This window comes from Spermophilus citellus (assembly GCF_964194105.1).
Source record: "Spermophilus citellus genome assembly, chromosome: X".
In the NCBI taxonomy this organism is placed as follows: Eukaryota; Metazoa; Chordata; class Mammalia; order Rodentia; family Sciuridae; genus Spermophilus; species Spermophilus citellus.
The window spans coordinates 96,085,455-96,106,340 of NC_138190.1; the positions used below are offsets into that span (position 1 = coordinate 96,085,455).

The window sequence follows — 20,886 nt, forward strand, 5'->3', positions numbered from 1 at the left end:
AATTTTAAGTTGTCTTTCAGGAAAGTCTTCCAGAATCCACATGCAGACAGTTTGGGACCTATTTTTTTTAAGAACAGACATGTAGCTGGGCATGGTGGTGCATGCCAGTAATCCCAGAGGCTCAGGAGGTTGAGGCAGGAGGATCGCAAATTCAATGCCAGCCTCAACAATGGCCAGGTGCTAAGCAACTCAGTGAGACCTTGTCTATAAATAAAATACAAAATAAGGCTGGTGATGTACCTCAGAGATTGAGTGCCCCTGAGTTCAATCCCCAGTACCGAAAAGGAAAAGAAAAGTGTGGGGGTTTGCTGAGGATATGGCTGGTTCACTAGTTAAGCACCCATGGGTTCAATCCCTGGTTTAAAAAAAATGTTGTACAGAAAATCATGTTTGCCAGTTTGGGTTGTCAATGACTACTGTGTCACAAGCTGAAAGTCCCTAGAAGAGAGCATAAAAACTACCCATAAAAAGAAACATGTGCCCTGGGTCTAGGAATGAATCATAGAAGCCCTGGGTTCAATCTTCAGTACCGTAAAAGAAAGAAAAGAAAAGGAAAGGAATGGAAAGGAAAGGATCCCATGAAGAGGCATGATGACTATTTTCATGCTTGTGCAAAGGTTCCCCAAAAGTCCTCTTTCTTGCCATCTTATTGACAAGAAAATTTTCCCTTGCACTTTGCTAAAAATTCCCTCTTTACCAACTGATCCAGGATGCACATTTGAGCTACTTTTTAGCTGCTGGACTCCTTGCTGATTGACCATGCAATAAAGCATTTTTATTTTTGCAAAATTCCAGTGCCATAATAATGGCTTCTATGTGCTTCGAAACTGAATCTTTGCTTGATAACATTTCTGTAATGAATACCTAAATTTAGTATAGAATTAATCATTTTAGTCATTTGGTTGATATCAAAGATAAAATTCTAATCAGAGCTCTATACTTTGGAGTATCAATTTCAATTTATTAGTCATTGAGTTAGTTAAAATATTATCACCAAGGATTCTGAATTATGTACTGACTCAAATTCATATGGCATAGAAAAAAAAAAGGAATGGAAAAATGCCCACTCTGTGACAATAGAAAGAGCACTTATGCAAAAGTCTAAATTTGTAAGGGCACTCAACAATATTATAAAGCTAAAAACCTGGAAATATCCTGTTTAATACATAAAGTGCTATGCAGATAAACCTTTAAACTTCTTTTCTCTTTTCTATTGCTTTGAATAAAATATAGTTTCAATGCCTTTTAAAACATTGACTTATGTTACTTAAGGTTTTAAGGCTATTGTTGCCAGTATATTCAGAATAAGGCATAGAACTGTAATGAATATGGATGATTTTGTTTCAGAATGTGCTCAATACAATGCCACAAACAGAATAAGAACATCTGTTTTTCAGAGATATAACGGGTGGATTTTGGTGCTGTAAAGTGAGACCATGGGTAGGTATGAGAGATTAGTATATTTTGATGTGAGGTTTAGAGATTTCAGTAAGGGATAAAAGAAGGGATGTGGTGTGATCATGTAGTCCCTACCCCCCTTTTGCCAAAGATCAAAGAGAAACTTTTTCAAACAAATAAAGAATCCTAATTGAACAGATCAACCAATTGGGATGTTATAGAAAAACACTTGAAAGTATAATTAGCACATCAGATCATATTAAAAATAACACTCAGCATTTATTTTTTTCCTGGAATACTTTTGTAGACATAAAACAGGATTACAACTATCTGAATTGCATCTAAGGAATTTTTTATCATTCACAATACACATTTCTTTGTTTTACATGAAGCCAGTGGACCCTGAAAGACTTATTTTTAAATACCTATATAATAAATATTGATTTTACATTGGTAGACTATTATACATTTGATGCTGGAAGATCAGAAATCAGTTTCCTTTGGATTAAGCCAGTTCTGTTACACTTAATTAAAATGTGGATATTAAAAATAAAACAAGCATACTAAGTATTGATAGAAATAAAATATGATATTGTATTAGGAATTAAGATACAGAAAAATATGTACTTAATAAATATGACACAATCAAGGTGTGGACATTACAGTCCTGTGTAAAAATGGGCAGAGAGATCACAAAAGATCTAGAAAGACCAAAAAAGAACCCAAAGTTAAAATGTCAAAAATAATAGAAAGTTCTGGATGGACTCAGCAGAGAAACTTGTGCAAATGATAACATTTCTCTTTCAATTTGGAGGGAAAGAAAATAGATTACAGCAGAGAATGTGCAGTAAGGAAATATAATCTAATGAGGGTGAGAGACGGAGTGACATTTTATAATATGTTTTTCTTAGAAAATGACATTCATTTCTTTCATTCATTTATTTTTTTAAATATTTATTTTTTAGGTGTAGATGGACACAACACAATACTTTTATTTTTATATGGTGCTGAGGATCGAACCCTAGCCCGACCATGCTAGGGGAGCACTTTAGCAGTGAGCCACAATCCCAGCCCCTATTTTTAAAGGAAAAGGAGCCTGGGAACATAGAAAGAGACTAAAGAACTAAAAGAGTTGATAAGGAATCTATGAGAGATTAGAAGGGGCCTCAGAAGTATATTGGGGTTACAAAGATGCTTTCTGTCTTAGCATAGTACAATTTAATGTAAATCTACTGAAAATTCAGGGCTTTGTATTGGGAAAGAAATTAGAAGATGATTGAAAATGGGATAGAAAAAAACTAATAAGAGAGAAATATAATGATTTCTGAACAGTATCTAGAACCCCATTGTAGCTTAATGGTATTAATATGTAGTACGCTTATTTTTCAATACAATTTTGTGGATTTTTTCCCCAAATAGGACTCAGTGGCCTGTGAAGAATACAATCTGTAAAGGGAATCCACATTTGTAAATCAGTACTGTGAACAATGTAGGAAGCCAAGGATAATGAAGAAATAGATAGATAATTATAACCAGGAAGGTGTTTTACAAAGTGTGTAAAATGGAGAGGAAATGAATGATTCGAAAATGAAAGCAAAGCTCAAGTTACCTAGACAGTATAACATAAAGCAATAGAGTTGTGATCATAAATAATGAAGATTCTGTTCACAATCTTGAAACCTGTGTAATCACATGAAAATCAGGCCCAGGGAATGCACTTATATACATATAACTAGAGAATCAATTAAAAAAGCATGCAAAGATATAGTACAAAATACCTATGATGGTGGCTACCTTAATAGTTAATAACAAGTTATTTACAAGCATGAGTTTTCAATAAGCATGAAATAGGCATGGAAGGGGAATACAGAAGGATCAAAAGTATCCTTTAAATTGCTTGCCACTTTTAGCCACAGACCAAATTTTCAGTCACAGCCCATTGAGATGAATTAAAAATCAATTCCAAAACAAAATAAAAAGCTTTAAAACAATGTAAAAGGCCTCACAGTGCACCTTGTATACAATGTCCCCAGAAGAGTATATCTAGGGAATGTACGCAGGATATGGGTAAATGGTTTACCTTAGGTGGTAATGCTAGATTAGAGCTCTTCATGGAATTTAATTTTTCCACAACACTAGAAACACTACACTAATGTTAATAAAGAAAACTGCTAAAAGAAGCAGAAGAAATTGCATTCATAATTGCTGTAGATTTGGCCTCATACATTTGCTACATTATAATGCTACAAAAAGTAACATGAAAATAATCTTTCATTAAGGGCCAAGACATGTGGATATACCTATTGAGTAGCATACCAAAAGAGTTAGATTCATTTAGAAATAATTTTTTAAAAAAAATCTCAATGTGTCATTCCACACTCAAATTCCTAAATTATGCTTTCAAGAGATTTTTTTTTTAAAGAAAGATCTTCCAAACATTTCTGGATTGTTGAACAGAATAGAAGTTGAAGAAGTATTTTAGAGACACAAGCAATATGAGTATTATAATACATGTTCCCTCTAAAATTCTCATTGCCCAGCTGTCTTGTCTTCATGTAACCTTTGAGCAAATGACTGCACAAATGACAGAGATCTGGAAGAAGATAGTCATATGACAGAGAATAGCTTTTACTTGAAATGGGACTATAGCTACTGTTATCCATTATGTTAGTTAGAAATAAGCCACTTTGTAAATTCACCTCAGGCAGATACAAAGAAATGAGAAACATTCTCCTTTGAGAATCTCAGTTAGTTCTGTTTCTGCCATCTTTAGTTTAGCACTTTGGTGAACACACTCTTTAACAAGCGTAGCCATTTGTGCAAACCCTGAGGGCAATTTAGACTCAGACATAGTCAAAGAGGGGAGGGATCTTTAAGAAAAATGTCTATATGGAAATTTTCAGGTAAATGCTAAGTAAAATACGGTTAGTAGATTAAACCTACAAAGTTTGTGTTTATATAAGGAATTTTTGTCACTATTAAATAGGTTCAAAAATTTGTACTTCTTTTAGTTGAACATAAATATTTCTTACAATATCAAAGGCAGCTGTGTGTTGAAATACATTTTCCTTCTAATTAGCTATTAGCCAGCTGAATATCAACCAGATAAAGAAAGAAAAAACTGTAGAGAGTGGCATTTGCTTTTATTCTAGCATTTCAATGTGCCACTAGGTTCTTGGTGAAATATCTTTTTAAGAGGAGTTAGAAAAAAGTATCTATTTCTGCAACCTAAGCCTCTGATTCAGATTCTAAAAATATGTCCTGTTTGGTAAGGCCTCTGAAGTCATTTAAATTTAAATCCAGAGAAGACATTGAGAAATTCTCTTGTCCTTTGAAGTTTTAGGATCTAAAAGATAATGAAGTACTCATCTAGATACTATATTCTTAGCTAAGATAATGTGTTGCCTTACATTTTTACAAATTTAGGATCTGAAGGAAACTGAATATAGAAGTCATATTTTATAATTCATTTAAAAAAACTAAATAGGTGAAGTTCAGGGGTTCAAGAGATTAATTCAACTTTTTATGGAAACATTTGCAATAAATCCAAAGTTAATGAACATTCTGACACTTAATATATTTAAGGTTTATAGCTTCTTGAATTTAATATCCAAAATACCCTTCAAAAGGTATACATAAATGCAATGAACCAAAAATAAAGGGCATCAGAAGACAGACCTAATCTCCATGGTGTGTTAGACACATTATATCAGGTTGGGCTTAGAAAGTGTATAGATTAGTAGAAACAACTTGATGATGTATCTGTGGCAGGATTTAGTTGACAGAAAAATGGTTTTTAAATAATTTCTCTTTCAGAAGCTTCTTTATCAACTTATAACATTAAATATATTATATGTTATTACAAAAGTATAATAAAATTTAGAGGTATTTGAAATAAATGAGTATTTGCTCTATAGTCTCAAGTTTTTGTCTTTTCCTTTCCAAAACAAGGATTCTAGAGACAGACTGGCTGGGTTCAAAATCTGATTCTTCTACTCATAATTCCACAACTTTAAGTTAATCACTTAAGCTCTCTGTGCCTTTTTTTCTCATCTGTAAAGAGTTTATAGAGTTATTATGATGATTAATATGCACACATTTATTATTTACATATTTAATATCACTATTAAATATTTGTTATTATGCACATATTTATAGGCATGTAAACACATACCTGTAAATGTCTTCACCAATATACATACACCTATATTTCTGTATAACTGTAGAAAATATATATGTATATACACATATATAGGTTCACATATGCATACACATATAGTGTGTGGAATTGAGAAAAGAATAAGTAATTTATTTTTATTTTCATCATTCTTACTTTGTTACAGAAAGTAAATGAATGGAAGGGAGGGGAAATAGGATTAGGAAAAATAGTGTAATGAATCTGAAATAACTTTCTTATGTATGTATATGAATACACCATAGTGAATTGCCACATCATGTACAACCACAAGACTGGGATCCTAATTAGAATAAGATATACCCCTTGTTTGTATGTATATGTCAAAATAGACTCTACTATCATGCACACCCAAATGAAAATTTTTAAGGATAAATATAGAAAAATAAAGCTAATGAGAAAAAAAATGATCAAATGTTCACAGTTGCCAAATTTTAACCCTTCTTTTTGGCTTGATCAAACTTTAGTCCCATTTCTTTCATTCCTGAAATTGGCTTGACCCCAAACCTGAACAAACTATGAAAAAGTAAAATGTGTCCCTATCGTCTGTCAGCATCTCTTAGGACCACAGCAAAACCCTTTTCCTATTGGACTATAATAAATATTTCTCTTGCTTGTCCAGGTTCTTCTTAAGAGTCTGTTTATCTTTGTTCTCCCCTGCTGAACTATGAAAGAAAAACCTTGCCTATTGGATGTTGTGACCTTATAGAGTTCCACAATTGGAGCCTTCTCCCCTACCACAATAATCTTTCTTCTGAATAAAGTCTTCCTATATGTAAGTTCAGGTTTGTTTTTATTTGAAAAACAAAAATCATCCTCCAAAACATTGCTTTCTATTGGTTTTCATATTATGATTATATTGATGTTTTATTTTTACTTTTACACTTTTACTAAAGTGTTTTATGTTGAAATATTGTGTTGAAATATTGTGGTTTTCTGAGTTGGAACATGGATGGGTTCATTCCAGAGTGCTATATACAGAGTCTAACTTCTTAATAAAATATTTTCCTAAATATAGGCTCACTACTTTAGATAAAATTTTCCAATATTTGTGTTCTTGACAATTATTTTAAATAATTGATCAATTGATTCATATTCAAATTTACCAGAATTATTGAGAATTTTAGAACACTGTTATGGTTTGGGTCTGGAATGTCTCTCAAAAGATCATATGTTATATAATGCATCAATGTTCCAAAGTTGAATCATAAGGGCTCTGACATTATTAGAGGATTAATTTATCTCATGGATTAATAATTTGAATGGGTTACTTAGAGGTGATGAAAACTGTAGACAGGTGGAGCATGGCTGGAGGTAATAGTTCACTGTGGACATGTCTTGGGGACTATATATGTCCCTTTCTCTGCTTCCCAGATACCATGAGTTGAGTAACTTTTATCTACCACACAGTTCTGTCATAATGTTCTGCCTTAGAACCAGCCAACCATGGACTGAATTCTCTGAAACTGAGAACCAAAATAAATCTTTCATCTTCTAAGTTGTTCTTGTCAGATGTTTTTCAACAGCAATGCAAAGATGACATAAACACCTAAAATCAGTAAAGCTTCTCTCTCTCCTTATGTCACAGTGTGTGCATGTACATTAATATATATATTTAAATATGTACACATACATATGTATGTATATAATTCTACAGTACACAGTAGCAGCCAGTGACATTTTATTACTGCTGATTTCCTGCTTTGAATTGGAGAACTGTTCTTTGAACTTTTGCCTTCTGGGTGGAGCTGACTTTCAAAACCTCATCATTCCCAGGTCACAGTGTTACTCAAGATAATTTAGAGAGGTATTTGAAAACTCTCAGAAAAGCATATTGATTATAAAATATAATGCTGTTATTTTAGTTTATTTCTCAAACATTAATTCAAATTCATTTTGACATTCTAGTCAAATTCCATTCTAAGGTAGTCCTCACATTTAATAAAGACACATAGGGGTAACAGATTCCTTTATAACATAATGTAGATCACCCTCTGGGAAGTTCTTTTTCAAATGTCAAATTTGGCCTATCAAACCAGAACAGGATAATTCATCTTAGAGATTATACACATTTAACTGAGCAACAGTAATGACAAGATTTTGATGAGTAATATGAGGAGTATTTTAAGGCTTAATGAATTGAATTTCCAAAATATCTTCCATTAAAAGTTTAAGGGAAACTCAGTTCTTTCAACCTCAAAATATGGTTTATTTAAAAAGGCATAAATGCTGGGGAAAACATGTCATGAAATATTGAAAATCTCTTTTAGAGGTGGTACAGTTTAACTTGGGAGGTAACAAACATTTAATAATATATGTGAAATAGATTATGTTTACCAATATAAAATTATTTTTGTTCTAGAAAACAGTGTTCACACCATTTGACCCAGCTATCTCTCTCCTCAGTCTATACCCAAAGGACTTAAAAACAGCATACTACAGGGACACAGCCATATCAATGTTTATAGCAGCACAATTCACAATAGCTAAACTGTGGAACCAACCTAGATGCCCTTCAGTAGATGAATGGATAAAAAAGCAAGGTGGCATAATACACAATGGAATATTACTCAGCAATAAAAGAGAATAAAATCATGGCATTTGCAGGTAAATGGATGCCATTGGAGAAGATAATGCTAAGTGAAGTTAGCCAATCCCCAAAAAACAAATGCCAAATGTTTTATCTGTATAAAGAGGCTCATTCATGGTGGAGTAGGGAGGGAGAGCATGGGAGGAATAGAGGAACTCTAAATAAGGCTGAGGGGTGGGAGTGGAAGGGAAGAGGGTATGGGGTTAGAAATGATGGTAGAATGTGATGGACATTATTATCCAAAGTAGATGTATAAAGACAAAAATTGGTGTGAATATACTTTGTATACAACCAGAGATGAAAAAGTGTGCTCTATTTGTATAATAAGAATTGTAATTTATTCTACTGTCATGTACAAATAAAAACAATAATTAGAAAAAGAAAATAGTGCTCACATATATTTGAGCAGAATGTAGTTTTTCACATTGAAAGATGATTTTCTAAAGCCCCATTTCTCAAAGAATATAATTTTGCTGATTAACCATGCCTCGTTTACTTCTAGCATTTTTCCCTCTGATCCTAACATATACTCATGGTTTATATTCACTGACTTTTTGCTATCACCGCTAAAATGTGTATCGTCACTAAAATGCTTCTTTTTATTTGCTAAAATTCATCACAAAATAACTATATTACTGGAACATTCACAAAATGATACTGTTATAGTATGTTGTTTTGGCACAGTAGGAAAAGAAAGTGTTGGTGAAAAATAAAATAAAATAAGACTTGAAAATTGCTTCCAGGACTGTGTAAGTGATACAAAATATGGAGACAGCTCGGCTTGAATCTCTTTTAAGGCAGAACTATAACATATGTCATCTTAAATACTTACAATTTTAACTCCATGGAGTAACTACTGTAACTTCAGGAGTTTAAGGGAAAAAAATGGTACAACATATTTTGAAATCAATTTTTTTTTTTTGAAATTTACAATCTTACCTTTCCTGCCTTTTTCCCCTCGGATTTCCGCTGATTTGGGGTAAAATGGAGGCAAGGGAAGCAAAACAAAACAAAACAAAAACAAAAACAAAAATCAGCTACAATTTGGTTACTGCAAATGCATATTCTTTAAAAAGCATGTCAATATTCCCAGTGCAATACTATGCTTTTTTTTCCCCTAAATGCTTTCATCTTCTAGATTCTTCAGTGGTTTCAGTGAAGTGGTATAAGAGCATTGTCAATTTCATGCAAAAATATGAAGTGACATATAAAATCTTCAATTGACATCAAAAAATTAAGTTATATGCTTAGGCAACATAGGCATTAATCAAGAAAAAGCATCCTTTCAATTGGATATTTCTTATGAAATCACTTATTTCTTATTTATTTTTAAATGAAGGGGCCTTTATTTCAAGCATGAATGTCTTTCTTAAAACAAAAACTAGCCAACTTGGAAATTCATGAATTGGAAGCAAACATTAGAAATATCTATATTATATCAGGATACTATCTCTAAATGTTCTATCAATTTTATTGGATCTTAGTTCCATTCTGTTTAACTAAATCCTTTCTACTATTTCTAAATGTTCTATCAATTTTATTGGTTTTTAGTTCTATTCTGTTTAACTAAATACATTCTAAATCTATCATGATAAAGTAGCAAGTTACTTCAATTTTTAAGATTCAAGAAACATTTAGGTCATTTGTCCTTATAGATTCACTCTCCTTTGTAGATATTCACAAAAGTCCTCCTGCTCATTTTTTTTTCCTTTCTACAGAAAGGCAAAAGTTCTTTAGAGGGTATTGTTGAGTACAAAGAATCAGAAAATTGAGATGAGGGTAGTATTTATTCTGAAATAAGGGTAAATAAAAAGGGAAACCTAGCCAACATCATATGAGGATAAATGCTCTGTATTTTTATCTAATTGTTTTATCAGATATTACCTGACCAAGAGCCTATATATTTTTCTCTTATTTTAATATAATTGAGTTAAACAATTAAAATTGCAATGAGTATCCAAAATCATCCTAAAAATAAAATTGTACTTTTTGTTCTTTTACATTGTGTATTTATTTTAAGCATAAGATATCAATAATGTCCATCTACATCCATCAAATCCAATCAGCAATGGATCAAAGTTAGAACTTGATTTATCTGTGAAGCCATAGCCTGAGGATAATACCTTGAGTATTCTCTTCCAATAAAGTGTTCTTACATTTCAGTATCTTTAACCAACCAGTATTTAAAGCTTTATTTATTATGAATGAGAATGTTTTAATAACAGATTAAAATTTTTAATTTTCCAAATGAAAAAAAATCTCACAGACCAAAAATCCCTAAAACTTCAACCAATATCTAAAAATACAACATTGAAAATATCATTACCTATTCTGTAAAATCATAATGGATCATTTTGTATTTGTTCCAGTAGAAATTACTTTCAAGAACATAATACATGTTAGCTCTTAGATGTTTTACCATTTATCACTGAGCAGTCCAAAAGCATTCAGATATTTAGTGAGCCAAGTAAAGGTATAAAAATGTTAATCATCTCTATCTTGGTAAAGCATTTAGTGAACTATTAAAAATTGAATGACAACCAATTCTTAAGGCTAGTAAACATTTGGAGGTCGCAATGCCACATGTACTAAATTTCTTAATTGAGAATTCTAACTTAATATAACTGATAAAAATGAGACATGAAATATAGTATGTAAGGGAAGTTACAAAGTTTGTTAATGTCAAGAGTATAACCCAATGAAAGGAATATCCTAAATTTTCAGTAATTTCTCTATTAAGTTGCATAGTATTAGTCAATATAGTAGAAAATTATGTCAGGTAAGTCACCACAGTGAAATATTATTCATGTATGCTTTGATGCAGCAGTTCTATTAACACACTTTAAAAAATCAAAACCAAGTAATTTTGGTATTCCTCAATATCTATGTACTTTTGTGATCAGTGGGAACTAGACATATTATATTTGTCGGTTTGGGTATGTGTATTCAAATCACAAGCACAAAGGGTGAGGTCAATAAAAGATAAAATCTATAACCCAAAATAGAATTGCTATTATGTAGTCTCTGCATACTCTTTTTTTTCCCATCCCCAGGTTTATAACTTCTCTTTTTTCTTTACCTATCTGTATAAAGTACAGCTATTTTCTACATTCTGGCTTCAAGTAGGACATTTTTGTGCATTGCTTCTGCTTACAGTGTGATGGTCCTCTGAACATAAGAATTAGAAGAGCAATGATAGACAAAAGAGAGAAAGTTGGAACTGGAAGTCAAGGAAGCTATACCTATACACACAATTACCAGAAAGGGGAAGAAGAAACCTACTAGAGAACCTATCTTGAATCACTTTCTGCAGATTAGAAACAAAGTAGAAGAGGGCACAGAAGAAACAATGTATTTGATGAGTGCTGATTTACTTTAAAAGATGACTGCCATCTCACCTAATAAAGCACCAATCATCATTAAATATTTGTCCAATGGGTCATGTACATTATCAACTTGAGATGTTCTTTAATGATTAATATTTAACAACAAACACCAGATTGTCATCGACCGTCTTTTGTAGGACCCACAGTACTGATGATGGTAACTCTTCTGAATGTCATGATCAAAATGAAAATGTTTATCACTGTGAACACATAGTAGATCCTTAATATTTGCCTAATGGATACATGAAACTGGGGAAGAAACTTTGTGTGTGTGTGTGTGTGTGTGTGTGTGTGTGTACTAAGAAAAAGTAGCAACTTGTAAAGTGTGTGATACCACCCATTGTGGAACACCTTTCTCCAGTATGCACTTAAAAATAAAGTACATAGATGCTGCAACTGAGAAAAATGTCACAATTTTAACCTCAATTTGTATTTGGTTTAAATCCATATAACTACTATGTTCAAGTTTATTTGTTTTGGTAGAAGGACACATGTGGCATGATATTTCAGAGATTTATTCAGTTATCTCCTCAGAGTGTTGGTGGCTTTAAAGAAAAGCCACTAGTAAATCTAATAACAAACAAGCCTAAATTTCTTTCTCAGAATGTTTGATTATTATGTCTTTCCTTTCTAAAATGTAAATTGCCACTTCAGAAGAATAAATTTATCAAAATGTATCTAGACATTACTACTGCCTTATTCTGCTTTTCCTAAATTTAACATTGGCATAAAGATTGTATAGGTAGTGTCTACAAAACAGTAAAGAGTATGGAACATTTGAAATAAGATTCAGGTTTGGGCTGGGGATGTGGCTCAAGTGGTAGCGTCCTCGACTGGCATGCATGTGGCCCTAGTTCAATCCTCAGTACCACATACAAACAAAGATGTTGTGTCCACAAAAAAACTAAAAAAAATAAATAAATATTAAAATTATCTCTCTCTCTAAGACTCTCTCTCTCTATCTAAAAAATAAAAAATAAAAAAAGATTCAGGTTTCAGTTCTGGTTCAACAAGTAGCTATATATTCTTATATAAGCAAATTTTGGAAGAATATATATTTACCTCAAACATCAAAGCTATGACTTAACTACATTTTTGGTGCTATTGGTAGTGACAATGATTATATCAATTATAGGAGCACTAAAACTATAACCATCATTGTAACTGTTATTGTTATATTTCATTTATTGTGTGAGAGGAATTCCAGTAAATTCTTTCCTATATTATCTCATTTACTTCTTATAGTGACCCTATGATTGTGGGCATATCATTCTCATATTACATACTAGAAAGATGTATATCAAAGAAGTTAAGAAACCTACTTAGATACTCTATTTGTGAGGGACAAAGCTGAGGTTTCTTAATACTGGATTCTTAATATTCTACAATGTAAGGTGCATGGCAACTGGGACTTTTATCATTTTGGATTTAGAATACTGCTATATTCTCAAAGCCTAAAAACATGCCTGGCACAATGGAGACCTACAATGAATATTTGCAGATATATTTAAAGAACAAAATATACTCTTTTATCCTCTATATTTGTGATTATACATAATTAGAGCCAGGGTATAATAATTATGAATATTAGTTAAAATAATATATTCACAAGCCATACTGTTTGGTTTCAACTACTGGCTGTATACCTTATTATCTGTTACCTAATAAATGTTTCTTTTTGTCCTTTTGTCTTAGTGCCATCATTTGTAGAATGGAGAATTAGGATTTCCTAATTCACAGTATGTATAAGGAAGAAAAATTGGGTAAATTTAGTACTTCAAAGAGTAGCTGCTACTTGTTTGAGCTATCTACTATTAGTGATAATTTATTTTATCCTCTTCATTGATACATAATTTAAATGTCATACAATCCTACCATTTAAACTGTGAAGTCAACATTTTTAGTATACTCAGAACTCTGTAACCATCACTGCAGTAAATTTTAGAATATTCTCATTACTCAGAAAGGAACCTCATACTCTTTAACTATCATCCCCTTATGTTCCTAGCCATGCCCTCAGATATAAGCAACTATTAACATATTTTCTGTCTCTATAAATGTCCCTCTTATAGAAAAATAAGTAGAGTTATGATCTTTTTTACTGAATTCTTACACTTTGCATAATGATTTCAAGGTTTATTTATGTTGTAGCATGTTTCAGTAATTTGTACTTTTTTATGGTTAAATAATACTTAGTTGCAAATATTACCATTTTGTTTAAAAATTTATTCATTGGTGGATGTTTGGATCATACATTTGGGCTATTATTAATGATACTGCTATAAACATTCATGTGTAAGTTTATATATGAATGTTTTTATTTGCTGTAAGTATATTTCTTGGTGTGAAATTAATAAGTCAAACAGTAACCCTATAACCATCTGAGGAACTTCTAGTTTTCCAAAGCAACTGAACCATTTTACATTCCTTCCAGTAGCATATGAGGGTTCTAATTTCTCCACATCCTTACCAACAAGATAATTTATTTATTTATTTTTTAAACATTTTTTAGTTGTAGATGTACACAATATCTTTATTTTTATTTATTTTTTATATGGTGCTGAGGATCAAACCCATGGCCTCACTCGTGCAAAGTGAGTGCTCTACCACTGAGCTACAACCCCAGCCCAAGATAATTGATTTTTAACTCTTTAACTTAACAAAGAATTTTTCTATCCAAATATTTTTAAACACTATAGGCGGATATTCAAAATTCATTTAGTTATATTCATATATTTATGTAATATGGCTATTCTACTATCTGATTTAAATGAACTATTCCAGGATGCTAAGGTACCAGTCAAGAAATTGCTAAACTTATCTTTTTAGAGGATTGAAAAGTTGCCTAATTCTTGATATTAATCCCCCATCAATGAAATATGTATTTCAAATAATAAAAGTTTCTCAATTAAATCAAAATGCACTTTTTAAAATAGCTCTCAATGTACTAAAATCCAAACTACAATTTATCACTATTAAAATTGGAAGGAAAGGAAAGTTGAAAGAAGAGATAGGAGATAATGAGACAAAGATATTGCAGTTGTTGGGCAAAGAGTGAAGAATGAAGAACACTCGATTAAAAGTATTTGAAATGAAGTTTCATGGACTCTCCATCTTTGAATTAGAATTTGACTTTAATTTCCCTTTAATCAGACTAGAATAAAATGAAAGGGAAATTAAAGTCATGCTTTTTTCAAGCTGGATACTGGATTCAATCTAACAAAACTGTGCAAAATCAAAATATTTTCAAAATGACCTAGGAGTAGAGTATTATGGATGACAATAAACTTCTATCTTCTTACCAGGAGTCACAGATGAGTTAGAATATAATTGCACCATTTTATCACATAATCCTTTTGATTTATTCAAAACCCCACTCTTTCTCTAGAATATCTTTATACCATGACAGTAACAAAAAGCAATGTGACATACTTATCTGCTTTCTGAAAATATTATGTCAATAGAAACAATGTTTTATTTTTAATTATTTGAATTTTACATAAAGATAACTCTGCTACCAAAGATGTACGCAATTGTCTCCCATATCACTTTAAATTACAGATCATTTTAACATGTCATTCTTGCAAATGTGAAAAATCTGAGTATGTTATATTGTGTCTATTAAAGCTGGTAGATGTTTACAAAATGAACACCAAGGCAATAAAGGGATTATGAGTATAAATGACAGAATACAAATGATCATTTTTATTTACTACAACCAATGCATTCCTTTTAAGTACAGCAGCTACTGGATTGGTTACTTATGTAAATTCCCAGTTTTCATACTAGATGAAAGCATGATAAAGAAATAAAAATTAAAAATCCAACTATCACACTTCATGATAGACAGGGTATTTTAAAATACTACTACTAGCTTACTAGCACAGGTTTCAAGTGGAAGCTAAACGCTAATATAGTCAATCTATGTAACTACTAGTTAAGTTTATAACTTTCTGATAGTGTCTTGAACCTAAATTATAATTACATTTCTTTTAATCTATCTCTAAAGTTTGAGTTTCAATTAGGATGCCCTAACTTTAAATTAGAATTTATAAGTATAAAATGCTCAATACCAGTATTTTAGGGTTATTTGTTGATTATTTATTATGTCAGAAAAACTTTATCCTCTGGAATTGTCATATAGTTTCCTTGAGTTCTTGGCTCTGATGTATTCTGCCAGTTCTAACCCCAATAGCAATTCCATGCTGAACTTCTTTTAGTGTATTTCTTTGGAATTTTCAGCCTATTTCAAATTATAAAAGGAAACTGACAGGTTTCACATTATGTGTTTTTGTTCTTGTTGTTTGTTTTGCTTTGCTTTTGTCTTCCTTTCTTTTTTGCAGTGATGGTGATCAAACCCATTCATTCATGCTAGGCAAGCACTCCAACACTGCCTTACATCACTGGTCTATTATTTCTCTAGCTGATTTTTAATTTTTTTTAAATATTTGTGAGGTTTTAAGTGCATCTCAACTATCCAAAGTGAAGCTGACTACCTGTAGTGGATGGAATAGTGTTCTCTAAAAAAATTCATGTTTACTTCTACCTTGAAGTGTGACCTCATTTGAAAATAGAAACTTTATATACAATAACTAAGAATCCAGATTTTAATTGGTCTTGGATTTAGGGGGAACCTATATCCAATTACTGATTACCTTGTAAAATATGAAACACAGATTCTCAAAGAGAAAAAGTCCAGGTGAAGATGAAAGAAGAATTTGAAATGATGAAGCTATAAGCCAAGGAATGTCAAGGACTGCAGGTGTAACCAGAAGTGGAAAGGATTCCTCCCACAATTTTTCAGATAGAACCTGGCCCTGAGAATACCGTGACTTCAAATCTTTAGCTTGTAGCACTATCAAAGAATAAAATTTATGTTATTTTAAGCCATATAACTTTGTGATAATTTGTTCTGGGATACCTAGGGCTAATATAAACATCCCAAATAATATGTTTTCATTTCAGCTAAAGAACTAGCTGAGTAGGTCAAAATATGGGTTGTTCTATCAGGTAATGAATTTATCAAACCAAAATGCTTTGAAAGATTTTTGAGCACACATCATTGTTTTCTAGGTATTATGCACGTTTCTGGATGACTGGGATGGATAAGTAAGTATGGTACATTGAAAAAGCATCAGTTTTTGAATAACTAGATGTGGTTTATAGTCCTTGATCACTCATTCATTTATGAAATATTTAGGAAGAGCCTATTTGGGAGTATGTGTAAAATTTTTTCATAAAAAAATGAGTGGTATAAGTTTCTAAAGGAACTCATAGTTTAACAAGGAATGCAGACACAGAAACAAATAATTATAATCTAACATTTTAGGTTTTATAATGAGCAGATAAAGTGCTTTCACACAGAAAAAGAATAAAGAGTTGCATAACACTGACTTCTATGAATCTCAGTTTATTAATCTATAAAATGAGGACAAAAATAACAATCCATGTCTTTCCTATTGTTAGAGGTTATTTTGGAAGTTAAATAAAATCCTTTCTCCTTGTCCCTCTGTTCTTCTTAACTCTACCTCCAAAATAAATTTTGGCATCTAATATTTTTAAATGTCTTCTGAATTTAGTATTTTATATACATTGTCTCAATTAAACTTTAAATATTTAATTATGGTAAAAATATTAACCTACATTAACATTTTTGGAAACTGAGGAACTGAGATTTCTTCTATTTTCAAAAACCAGGGTGTAAATAGGATGTATATATATTTTCACAATGTTCTGCTATAAAACATAGACACAGATACATTCTATTGGAAGTTAATGTGTTTTGTGCCCTAATACCTAGCAATAGAAAAATTAGGTGATGCATATTTCAAATATGTATAAATAATTGTGAATACATGAAAATTGTATATTTCTTATATAGTACTTTGTTTCCTTACTAAATTATTATCCATGATAGAGAAAAACATTAAAATGTATTTCTTCAGTACAACATTTGTATTGGTCTTTATGTTAAGCAAATACATTTGTATTTATCTAGTGGAGTTTCTTAAGTTGATTTTCCCTCAAAAATTTATATTCAGATTTATTTTAGCTAATTTTACTTATGCAAGTTATTTTACATATGGAAGCAACATATCCAAGTCCATAACATGGAGCCTTGAGTATTAATCAGTTTACTTACTAACGTAGGCAAAATACTACATTGAAAAATTGACAACATTTCCAATTTAATTATTTCAGTTCTCTGCCAAGTTTCAGATACATTATGTAGAAAGATAGCATCATATGTATGGAGAAAAGGCCCAGAATCAAAAATCTTTCTCATTTTCAGGTAGCAGGGACTGTCCAATGTGACAAAGCTGGGAAATACACTGCATTAAATGAATTCATATCTCATACACCATTTCTAACATATTCATTCATTTCCTCATTCCTTCATTCACTAAGATAGCTAGTGATTATAGTCTCTATAAGGGAATAAAGGCAAGACTGTGGATCCTTATAATACTTGTGGTATTGAAATAGCAGTTTTTTCTTCATTAATAGAGATATAGTTGCATAATTTTATCTCCCAGAGAACAATTTACAAACATTTAGTTACAGCTTTAACAGAGAAAATGAACATTAATTAAAAGGTACATCTTATTATTTACCAGAGCTAAACTCCAATATATATGATGCTGGCAGATTTCTAAGATACAGAAATAAAAGCACTCCTTTTGAGTGATCTACGAAGTCTTGAATTATCAAAGGCTTGCATTAAAACTGCATAAGGTAGGGTCTGAGCCTTATTTAAAAAGGTATTTCATTCCCCTAGAGGCTCATCTGCCTCAGGCATCTTCCCAGTATTTAGCTCTTAAAGTATCTAGAATATTTTAAGCTTGTACATATTTTACTGCTTTGTGAAGCTATCGAGTAGATTTTTTTTTCCAATTTACTATATTGAAGTTCTTATTTTCAGCTTCCAATTCAACATAAAACAGCCAATGGTTCCATTTATCTCTCTGAGTTTATTCTCAGCAGAGTTCTGTATTCAGGGCAGTTTTATTTTTATTATTGGTTATTTATCATTGGTATTTTTGGAAGACGGAAAGAGTTACAATTCTTTGGGAGCTTTTAATATGGAATTTTACCAATCAACAAGGATTTATTGAGTATCTACTGGGTAACAGGAATTGTACTTAAGATCTTCAGCTCTGAAAGTGGACTGCCTGGCTCAAAATAATTTCCTCACTATTAATGCCATGACCTTGGGTAAATTTCCCAGTCATGCTAACTACTTTGCTCAAGTCTGTTTATCTGAAAAGAACAGCATTAATAATGGTAACTACATGACAAGGTGGTTGTGAGAACTAATTGATACAGTAAAGCACTTAACACATTGCCTTGTCAGCACTCAAAAATACTGGCAATTATCTTTATTGCCATCATTATTATTTTAGTGGTACACTATGTGAAACCTTGAAATGACTATAATACATTAGGAGGTATTTTACAATCTACTGAACAATTAAGCTACTGGAAAATATTAAGAGATTATCAATTAATTTCTGGTATGTGTGATAGCAACTCCAGTGGTAATGAAAGACTATGTGTGGGAAAACTTTTGCTTTGGACTCCTAAGTGAATCACTACCTCATGAAAACTAATTATAGAAAACTGTATAATACTGATCTAGTTTGCCTGAAGCATATAAAATATATTTTTAGAAAAATCAAACATTTTATTCAGCTAGTGACTATGGTCCAAAAGCAAAAGGCTAAGTTTATTAAGAATTTTAAATATTTATAGATCTATAGAGCCATATGATTTAATGTATTGTCCTTACTGTTAAATCGGTAGTGAAACAGAGGTTTCTATCTTAGGCTCATGAGATCAGAATCTTGACCCAGATGAGGAGCTCTTTATCATATTCATTCTAATTGTGGCTCATCTTGAAATGATTAGATCTATTGTTAGAAAAAGGCAACATCAGCACTAAGGATGTAGTGATTAATTTAAAAATCAGTTTAATTCCTTTGGATATATATCTAATGTCTCAAATTAACCATGTACCCAAATTATTAAGTGATTAAAGAAAATGTAATTGCCATCCATTATTCATATTCATTACCTGAATACAAAGTAATTGTTGCAAGCAAAAACAGCACAAAGTAAAATATTTTATAAGCTCTACTATACAGATAGATAGCAAAACTTAAAAATGGGTTATAGGAACATCCTTTGATGTAATAAATCAGGGCATCAGTATAAATGCCCTAACAAAATCTGGTTTAATTTAGATGAAGGTCAAATTTACCCTTAGGGGCATGAGGACCTTTTTTCTCCCACTATTATGGCAACCTTAATTATTTTCCTTTATTCCAAGAAAGGGCAGAAAATGAATCTCAGTCAGCCTTGACTGATAATCTCTAAAAGATTCATCCAAATAGCACTGGTGCTATTGGTAGGTGAGTTACCACTGATTTCTTTATCACAAAGACATGTTTCCAAGTAGTAGCATTTTCAACATTAAAATGTTATCACTGTTTTATTGTTTTTACAACTAAGGTCATGGCTAAACTGAGCAGAGTTTAATGCACATTCATTACCTTGGAATAGAGAATATGTCAAAATAAGAGACAAGAAGAGCCTTCTCTTATGGCTGAAAAGGGACAATGGTATATATATTTGTTAATTGCATTTGTGTTCCTTACATAATAAATATTCTAACCTCTCCAGATTAAAAAGAAAGATTGTTCAAAAAAACAAAGTCAGACATGTAGAAAAACTTTAAAAGTCCTTTAGACTATACTTACTTGGCTGCAGACATCATGATCATGAAGGTGGATTTCCCAAGGGGACTCATCTATTTTATCTTGATATATAGATTCCTACAATATCCTCAAATTAAAAAAAAAAAAACTAAAAAGATTCTAAATGAATCTGAGGCTTCCACACATCTCTTGAAGTGGACTTCAAGTGAATTCACAACTGGTAAGAAAATACACAGACATATATACTAAAAATTGTATAAATAAATCAAGATGAAATACTCAAAAATATTTAATAACCAACAGGAAGCCAGGAAAAGAAAATCAGAAGAATTAAAGCCAAAGGGGAAAAAAACAGAAAACAGATAATAAAATGGCAGAGTTGAGCTAACTGACAAATCAATAATTATTTTAAAAGTAAAAAAAAAGTAATCAAAAGACAGAAATTGGTAGAGTGTTTTCCAAAAAGAACAAACACTCAACCCAACTCTATGCTGTTTATAAGATACTCACTTCAAATTATTGATTTAGGTAGAAATTAAATGAATGAATATATATATATATATATATATATATATATATATATATCATATAAACATTAAT

General features: G+C 31.4%; 1 protein-coding gene across 4 annotated transcripts in view; it reads right to left on the reverse strand.

Annotated features, from left to right (window-relative positions):
* The window catches only part of PCDH11X (protocadherin 11 X-linked), a gene marked incomplete at its 3' end in the record, with an annotated part of 715,967 nt that overhangs the window by 310,445 nt on the left and 384,636 nt on the right, over positions 1-20,886 (reverse strand). For 2 of the 4 annotated variants that reach the window (XM_081277635.1, XM_081277632.1), the window contains exon 4: positions 9,123-9,152. The exons of 1 other annotated variant lie outside the window; for it this stretch is intronic. In XM_081277635.1, the coding sequence (XP_081133761.1) occupies positions 9,123-9,152 (30 nt within the window). Of the gene's footprint in view, positions 1-9,122; positions 9,168-20,886 lie in introns of all 4 variants that reach the window. One more of the 4 variants, XM_081277634.1, reaches the window with a different exon arrangement.